This window comes from Trachemys scripta, chromosome 2, assembly GCF_013100865.1.
Source record: "Trachemys scripta elegans isolate TJP31775 chromosome 2, CAS_Tse_1.0, whole genome shotgun sequence".
NCBI lineage: Eukaryota > Metazoa > Chordata > Testudines > Emydidae > Trachemys > Trachemys scripta.
This window is the reverse complement of record NC_048299.1, coordinates 13,446,288-13,455,683: the sequence shown is the minus strand read 5'-3', so window position 1 is coordinate 13,455,683 and position 9,396 is coordinate 13,446,288. Positions and strand designations below refer to the sequence as shown.

At 42.6% G+C, this 9,396-nt stretch overlaps 1 protein-coding gene across 8 annotated transcripts in view; it reads right to left on the bottom strand.

Moving 5' to 3' along the window:
* Positions 1-9,396, bottom strand: part of LOC117872006 (sodium channel protein type 5 subunit alpha-like) — a 336,265-nt gene that overhangs the window by 266,131 nt on the left and 60,738 nt on the right. For all 8 annotated transcript variants that reach the window (XM_034759944.1, XM_034759938.1, XM_034759936.1 and 5 more), the window contains exons 2-3: positions 8,330-8,648; positions 5,088-5,206 (exon numbers count right to left, since the gene is read on the bottom strand). In XM_034759944.1, coding sequence (XP_034615835.1) covers positions 5,088-5,206; positions 8,330-8,596 — 386 coding nt within the window. In that variant the 5' untranslated portion in view covers positions 8,597-8,648. The remainder of the gene's footprint in view (positions 1-5,087; positions 5,207-8,329; positions 8,649-9,396) is intronic.

The window sequence follows — 9,396 nt, the reverse complement described above, 5'->3', positions numbered from 1 at the left end:
GCAGAGGGGTTTAGATGGGTCAGGAGTTCTGGGGGGGGGGCTGTCAGGGGGTGGGGGTGTGGATAAGGGTTGGGGCAGTCAGGGGACAGGTAGGGGGGTAGGGTCCTAGGGGGCCAGTTAGGATGTGGGGAAGGTCTCAGGAGGAGGCAGTCAGGGGACAAGAGGCAGGGAGGCTTAGGGAGGGGGTGGAGTCCTGGGGGGCAGTCAGGGGACAAGGAGTGGGGGGGAGGGTTGGGGGTTCTGAGGGGGCAGGAAGTGGGAGGGAGTGGAAGGGGCAGGGGCGGGGCTAGGACAGGATGGGGGCGGGGCTAGGACAGGATGGGGGCGGGGCTAGGGCGGGGCTCCTCCCGTCCTCTTTTTTGATTGTTGAAATATGGTAACCCTAGGTAAGTATTGAAAAGGATACAGTAGATCTGAAGAGCTAGAGTTACCCAGAAGCTACAACAATCAGGAAGTTATCTGCAATGCTGGAATTTATACCCACCGAGGGATGGCGCACAATGGACATTAGGGGATGTGGCTTGTGTTCTACCCATTACCACGTCCCTCCAGGGTCAAAGTTCTATGAGCTGTGAGAGTTCCACTGGTATCATACTAGTAAGCTAGCACAAAATAAGAATACAGGTGCATGGTGTTTTTAGAGAACTGAATTTATTGTGCCCCTTTGAACTGTCCTCTTCCCACTAATCCTTCTTCTCTTGGGACCTATTATAACATTCCAAATTGCTGAACAGGATCAAATGGCCTTATATATCTGCCAGAGACATGTTTCCTGTCCCCTGCCTTAATGCAGAATTTCCTCATAAAAATAGAGCTGCCCATGGATGAGGACAAACAAGATTCAGTCTTGAGCTTGTGACTGTGGAAACTGTCTACTCAGGAGGGCAATAATCTCCAACATTACTGACTTCCAACAAGAGTAGTGACAGGAGACTGGTACTATCTGGGAGAAAATTGGCACCAGCAAGAAAAGTGATGAGGGGCACCATCTATGTGCGCCTCCCCTGCCTGTCCTGATGGGAAAAAAATGCACTGCCACAATATCTTGTATCATGACAGGAGCTGGGAACTGATGTTTCATTTAAAAGCAGAAATGGCCCTTTATCTCCCCAAACACATTAAAGGTGACTTTGGTGTCCCTCATTTAGGAGTGGGGCCAGACTTGTCTCCCTTCAAGATATGATCTAGCTTCAGTGCCACTAGGTTGGAAGTGGAAGCTGGTCCTTCCTCCCCAACACCACTCTTATAGAAGGAGGAAGAGAAGAAGACAGCTCCATCTCCTTGCAGACTAATCCTGATATGGGAAGAAGGGCCCCTGGAGTAGGCCCACCTCACCCCAAAGACAACCTCTTCCTCCAAATGTCATTTGAAATATATTCCTACCTTTTGAGAATGTACATAAGCCTGATGTTCTCAAGAATATGGCCGCATCAAATAATGGATTTGAATCTGAATGCATTACATGGATGAGAAGATAAAAAAAAAACAGCCCTAAAACACATTAATAATGCAAATTACTTCAATTAACAAAGTGTTATCAAATCCTATGGATTTTTTTTCTTAGTAGAACATCTTTCTAAATAGCCAGATTGTCAAAGATAAATTGGACTAGTGAGGTTGTATAGATCCCTGAAAAATTAGGTCCTCTCTCTATGGAAATCCCAGAGGAGGAGCTGTAGATAAATCTGCTTCATCCAAGAACCTCGGGTTCCTCATCCTGTTTGGAAGAGGATTCGTCCTTCAGCCTCCTGTGCCATTCTCTTCCACTTGCACTATATGTTCAATAATTGGAAATGGAGAGATGGTATGTACTAAACAAGTTGCTTCAGACACTTTTGTGACAGTGCACCATATTTGCTAACACTTCTGGTTTTCCCCTTACAGGAAAAAAGGTTGCTTAATACTCTCATGCAAGGCAAGAGATCCAACTCCTGAGTTCATGTCAATGATAGGATCTGCTCGATTACTTGCCAATTGAGGCTCCATTCTGCTTGGAATATTGACTTCCTGTTCAGCCAGTTGCCCTTTGTATTTTGAGTTCTCTTGATGTGAATAGCATTTATCGACTGAAAACGGTGTGCCGCTTAATGTAGGAACCCTACTGCCATCCTAGTGAGACTGGATGTCTTCCTTCCTTCCGCTTGTTGATGTATGAGACAGCTATTACTAAGGTGCAAATGAGGTGTTTCTGGAACTAAAATGTTGTTAGCTTTATGGCCTTTCACTCCCAAAAAATCATGCTCCTGTTCTGACCATATTTCTTGTTCTGATATGTCTCTGAAGTGTACACCCCAGGCTCTCATTGCTTTGACTCTTGAAGGTACTGAGACAGGCTCTTCCTGCATTCTTATTTGAGTCACCTCCACTTCAGGCAACTTCTGACCAGGGGCATATTTCTGCCCTCTGCAATACATACACAATCTCTATTGGTTTCACTTGGGGTTGCATGGTTTTGTGAGAATGCAGAATGGGTACCCAGACTTATAACTGAGAGTTGTGCATTTATGCTTTCTGTTAACAGATTGTAGTTATCAAATTCTTCTCTCAGACCAATGCAATTCCACTGATCTTGACTGACTTCAGCGAAGTTGCACTAATGTACCTGTTGTAATGTAACCATGTCCCAGTTTCCAGCAGCAAGTGTTGAACTGTTCTTGGGTGAAGCTTGAGCCATAATGAAGTGTCTCTGCACAACCCCATGGTTCTTAGTAATTTTGGGAATGTCTTGGATGGTATTATATGTTCATTTTTAAGTTGAACTATTGTCATCTGAACCTTCACATTTATTTTCTCTGAGAGCAACATAGACTTAAGAGCATGAACTAATTCTTCCACTGGATAATGTATCCATTTAAAGGGAATTTGCTGAATTTGATAATAAATCAATAATTCTGTGATCTCCTTAATGCCTGTTATTAATCTTTTGTATTTATGGTCACTTCTCCTATGGAATAGGCTCATACTAAAATGTCATCTAGCCATTTTAGTGATGTGTGGATTCTCTGAGCTCTCAGTATGGCTATCAATACTGGAACCTTTGTGCAGACCTTGGGAGAAGCTGATAAAGCAAACAGAAGGCAGTGGTATTGATAATAGATGCTCATATAAACAAAATAGAGGAATCTTTTACCACATAGGTGAATGGGTGTTTGTAAATATGTTTCAGCTAAGTCCAATCTCCTAGATAGATGGATAAAATGGATTATAATGTTTTCAAGACTGTACATTTGTTAAATTTCTTCAGGACTAGAGCTGAATGAAAATTGAAATTTCCATCCCACATAAAGTGATTGAAGAGTGGGAGTTGTGTTATTTGGAATACAAATGAAGTTATGGTGGAACCGAGTAGAAGATCCAATTCAAGTGGATGGTACAGTGCACGTCATCCAGTCCCATTTACTTTCAAACTGAAATGAATTATTTTTGTCTGGGTGAATTTCACCCAGTCTCAACATGCCAGCACAAGGCCTATACATTACTCTGAGGGCTTAAATGGGACCTTTGTGGTGCACAGACTTTGTGCTGGCTCTCTGCACAAGGGCAAATTTCACTCTTAGAGATTAAATATCCCATTTGTGTCTCAGAAAGCTTCAAACTATTGGACCCAGTGTTGTTGCTAATGTTGTTTATGGCAAAACTCTCATGGACTTAAATGAGAAAAGGATCTGGGCCCACACTTTTAAAATATGATACTATCCAGATCTTTAACTTTTAAAGTGTCAGATAAAATACTTTTTATAATTATTGTCATAAATGAATACTTAAGCATTACACTGTTTTTTGCTAAGACATAATAGCATATTTTTTCAGTTACATAGACAGATGTTGGGCCAGGGCCTCAGATGGGGATATGCCCTTGACTTCAACAGAGCTACACTAATTTACACCAGCTGAAGATCTGGCCCATGATGTACATTTTTAACAAGCTGGGTCTTGGATTATTGAGTACAAGTGTTTAATTTTTTAAATAATCATTTTCATAGATTCCAAGACCAGAAGGGAACATTGTGATCATCTAGTCTGACTTTCTGTATAGCACAAGCCATAGACCTTGCCCCAAATAATTCCCAAAGCAGATCTTTTAGAAAAAGCATCCAATCTTAATTTAAAAAATTGTTAGTGATGGAGAATCCAACATGATCCTTGGCAAATTGTTCAACATTAACACTGCAGAGCAATTTTCTTTGTTTAGATTATTTAACTTGCAAGAATTCAGATGTATGCTTGTCTCCTCCCTCAGGGCTACAGCAGCTCACCTCATTTAAGCGGTATTGTAATTCACATTCTACGAATTCTGAATATCTGTGTGGGTGAGGTTCTAAATTCTGTATCCTGTCATCAGTGAAATGACTAGGAGGTTATGGGGAAAGACCTAAAGAACTATTCATCACTGAGTGCAGGCTCGTACCTCTTAAGGATTACTCTGCATTGGGACATGTAAGGGTGCAATCACACCATCCCCAGCAACAGCACCCACCTATCCTTCCGAAAGTGCATTGTGCCTTTCTTTCCATGATTTGCTGGCCAATATAGATTTGGGGAGGAGACAATGATCCTGCTTTCTCTTCACCTACTGTGGGATGTCTAGTGCCAGCAGTAGTGTTAACCCCACACAGTTTTGTATTCACTCAGCCACAAGGACAGCCCATGAGGATGGATCAGTGCTGAAGGAGGTATGCATGCAACCCAGGAGAGAATTATCAGATGTGTGAACTTTGCTTCGGACTGGGGAAGGGGACAGATGAAATTTTTTCTGGTTAGCTTCCCCTGATGTATCTCAGCAAATTTCCTCCACTGACTCCCTCTCTTACTAACTCTGGGTCAAACCTTGCTCAACTTTATTCACACAAGCAGTCTCAGCTACGTCAATGGGGCTGTTTGTGTGAGTAAGACAAGCTCTGTATTTCCCATAAAAGCCATTTTACACATCTTATTTAGGAAAAAATCCAACACATTTCTAGTTACGTCTGTAGTAAATGAAATTAAATATCCAGCTTTCAAACAGTTTGATAAAACCAAATCTCCTCATACCCACATCCGCTTGTATCAGATAACATCAGAAGGTGGGAAGCCACCTGAAAGGATATGAATGTACCAAAATTTTAATTGCTGCTCTTCTGACTGGATGGAAAGGACTAAGTATATACAAGGCAGGAGTGGCACTAAATCGAAAGATTGTCTTCCCTTTGTTCAGTACTATAAATGTCTGGAAAACAAAATGGAAAATTAAATGAGAACATTTAGTGTTTGCATTTATACATCAGGATCCTCTCACCCAGTTCCCAACTGCAGATTCCCTCCCATCCCAGTGCCCTTAATTCCCTTCCCAGATTCTTCCAGTTGTGAATTTCCATTCACCCAATGGACAGTTCCCCAGAAGACCTTCCCAAATGCAGAGTCTTTGCCCGCCTCAGGAAAAATGCCCCAAACTTCCCTCCATAACTCCCTCTGAGCTGCAAATTCCTTCTTTTCCTATGCAGATTCCTCTGAAACCCTGCGACACACGCACTGGTGTTTGAACACTGCATTTATTCCAAAGTGTGTGGTAACTGATTACCTTGTTATGGTGAGTTAGGATGCTCAGCACCTTGTAGGACTAGGCCATGAGAATCCCATCCTGTAGCATGGCCTGCTCTCGAGAGCCATATCAACCCAACAAACTCACATGCTCCAGGACAGTTCAGGGTGTTTTCTTAATGATGACAAATTGATCTGCCTGAACTATGATGGATATGCTCACGCATAATAATTATCTTCTTCCCCTTATCTCATCAAGTGGGGTCAGGTCATCGTTAGCACTAAGCAGGGCCGGCTCCAGGCACCAGCCCAGCAAGCAGGTGCTTGGGGTGGCCAACGGAGAGGGGCGGCACGTCCGGCTCTTCGGCGGCAAGTCCCTCACTCCCTCTTGGAGTGAAGGACCAGCTGCTGAATTGCCGCCGAAGACTGAAGAGGTGGCGGTAGAGCTGCCGCAGATCGCGATCCGGCTTTTTTGTTTGTTTGTTTTTTGCTCCTTGGGGTGGCAAAAACTCTGGAGCCGGCCCTCGCACTAAGGACTGCCTGGTTTCCATCTTCTTTGATGCAGTCTATTCATTGCTTCCTCAGCTTTCCTCTGAGTCTCTCCTATCACCCTCTCTTCCCATGATATTTTCACCAGGTCTTCTTCATTCATCCTCTGCATGTGTCCAAATCCATAGAGTTGCAATTCTTGGATTTTGTCAGCCACATTACAACTTTGATTTCCATCCTAATACTTGCATTTCGAATTATGTCTTTGTGAAACTCCTCTTATGGTGCAAAGACATCTCGTCTCAAATATCTCTAATCATCAAACTTGCCGTCTTTTTTGCCACCCATGCTTCTGCACTATACAGCATTGTGGGGTACACCACTGTTCTGTACAGTTGGGGCTTTAGTCTCAGTGGCATAGGCTTGTCATACACAACCCCAGTGATGTTATTCTATGCTCTTCCAACACTCCCCAATCTCGATTATATCTCACATTCAAACTTGCCATCTTCCCATGAACAGAAGTACTTGAACTGGTCAGTCTGGTTTAGACTGACTCCATTAATCTCTACATCCAGTTTCCCAGTGGCAACTCCACTGACCCACATGACCTCGATCTTAGTCATGCTCATTTTCATCTGATGCCATTTTAGCTAGTCATACCACTGGTTTACTATTTCTTCTAGATCTTCCATTTGAGGATGCACTAGTTGGTATGTCACCTGCATGCAGGAGCTGGTTCATGCATAATACCCTCCACTAATTCCTTTTTTCATTCACCAAGTGCAGATTCCTGGCAAATTCACACATAGGATGAGCACCTCACTGCCAGCACTATCTGACCCTATAGCCAACGTAGCTGGGACTAAAAGGTTCACCCCAAGGTCACCCCAAGCAAAAGGGATCCTCAGATGGCAGAAAATTAGTGCGGAACCTCTTATGCTGCTCTACCTTCCTGCTGCCAGCATAGCGTGGGACTGAAAACAGCTAGGCAGACAATAAAATGCCCTAACTGTGCACAGAGAGACTGACCTGCACATGGTGGCAACAAGATCAGGGCAGTTCAGATGTGAGCTTTAAGCAATTTTGGGACTCACCCATCCAGAATCTGGCTTTCAAGACTAAAATACTACATCTGTGTCCTGTTGCTTCTGCCTGGGCACACTGTATTTAAATAGCCACAGATTATTATAGATTGATTCCAGACATCTCAGATAAATAATCTACTTCTGTGTCTATTTAACTTTTGTTACTTTGTCTATATAAATTTGTACAACACATGAACAAAAATGCCAGTGATTACATCATGGAAACATACAGTAATTTTACATACTGGTTTACGGGAGAAACTAGTCTAGAGGAATACATCAAAAAATTGAAAGTTCTCAGAATGCATGTTTGTGGGTGTTATTTTCTCATCCATGTTATAACATGTTTGAAGTACAGGAAAGCAAGCTGTAGTAAGCAAGTTATACAGTCATGCTGCCAACAGTCTTTTGAGGGAGCTGTTCGTACCCTAGTGGCTCTGGTCCAGCCCACACGATTCTCACCAGGTGATATTCACTCCAGGATGAAATTCACCCTAGTGCAGAGGGCCAGCACACTGCACCAGTTAAATCCTACCATAAGCCCTATTTTGACATCTTAAATGGGAGTGAAATGGTGCCTCGGCTTTTGCTGTCCCTCTGCAGAAAAATTAATTTCACTCTTCAGGAATTATTTGTGTATATATACACACACACACACACACACACACCTCTTATGCGATGTAGGCGATATTCCCTCCCGTGCAGAAGGCCAGCAAAAGGCCCGAGGAACCACATAAACCCTTAACAAGAAGGGCTAAGGTTAGGCTTAGGGTGACCAGATGTTCCATTTTTAAAGGGACAGTCCAGTTTTTCGGGACTTTTTCTTATATAGACACCTATTACCCCCTATCCCCGTCTCGTTTTTTCCACAGTTGCTATCTGATCACCCTAGTTAGGCTTAATAATGCACAGGACCTTGGTCCTGGCATGAATTTCAGGCAAAGAGAGGAAGGTACAGTAGATGGAACCCACAATTTCATTTAACTCATCTAATGTTCTGTTCTCACATAACAATATATATTCATACTCAATGTTACTTGAGCTAAGCTTTTATTCCACTATGCCCCTCTGTTTAGTTCTTTGGAGGAAGTTCTGCCCACATTAGCTCTCCAATCCTTAAACCAGAAGAAACCATTTTTACTGAACAAGGAAAGACAAAACCAGAGTCCCCGCATAAAATATCTCCCATCTTAGAAAGCAAACGTAAAACAACACATGCTTCTGAAGGCTCTAACCTTGTGGTCACTGTAGTAAGGGTCAAGATCCTCCAGTGGTTCCCCAATGAGCTCTGGAGGAAGAGTCCCATAGATACCAGGCAACTTTTTGCAAGCTTGTAAGTCAAACTGAGGCCGAGGCTTTTCTTCATCATCTGTCTGATCTCTGTACTCCTGCTTGGCATTCCTTGCAAGTTTCTCTGCAATTCGCTTCTCAATAGCAGCCAAGGATTCAAGCGTGAACCGGTGGAAGCTATTAGAACCCGGTTGTAACAAGAAGTCAGCCATCTTTTCATCCTGCTTCTTCTGTACTGGTCATTTCTCCAAGTAGGGGAAACAACTAAAACAAAAGGGATCAAGGTAAGTGACTACAGAATTGGCAAGCCAGCAAACAGAACAATGCATGAGTTAGCAATAATCGGGTAACCTTTTCCCCAATTGTATGTGGCCAATAAAACACTAGGGAAAATAAAACTAATTGGAAAAGTAATTCAAATGAGGAGTTGTCTGAGTGATCAAATCTGAATAGATTTTATAGATTGAAGGTAGAATTTTGAAAAGCACCTAAATCCCATTTTCAAAAGTGCTTTAATGTACTTAGGCACTTAAGTCTGATTGAAAGTCATTGGGATTGAGACTCTTGAATCACTTAAGGGCATTTGAAAATCTCCACCTTAAGCTTCCGTAATATTTTCTTACATCACTTATTTTCTTGCAGGGTCAGGAAGGGGCATTTTCCACATTCATATCAGTGCCCTAAACAGCTACAAGTTTTCCCTGCTTTACATCCCACCACTCTAGAAAAGTGGAGGAACAAATGTTCAGATAAGCATAAAGTAAGTCACCTAAATCCATATTTGGACACCTGAATAAAAGTGGTCTGATTTTCACACATGCTGAGCAATCAACACTTCCAATTCAGCACCTCTCAAAATCAGCCCACTACTATTTAGTTATCTAAATACAGATTGATTTAAAAGTCTAACTTTTGGCACCCAAGATTAAACATCTTGCCCTGAGTATGCTTCCTCGTCAACATTCCCAACTCCTGCTAGAATGGAAAATAAGTGACTGGAACTGTGAATTCT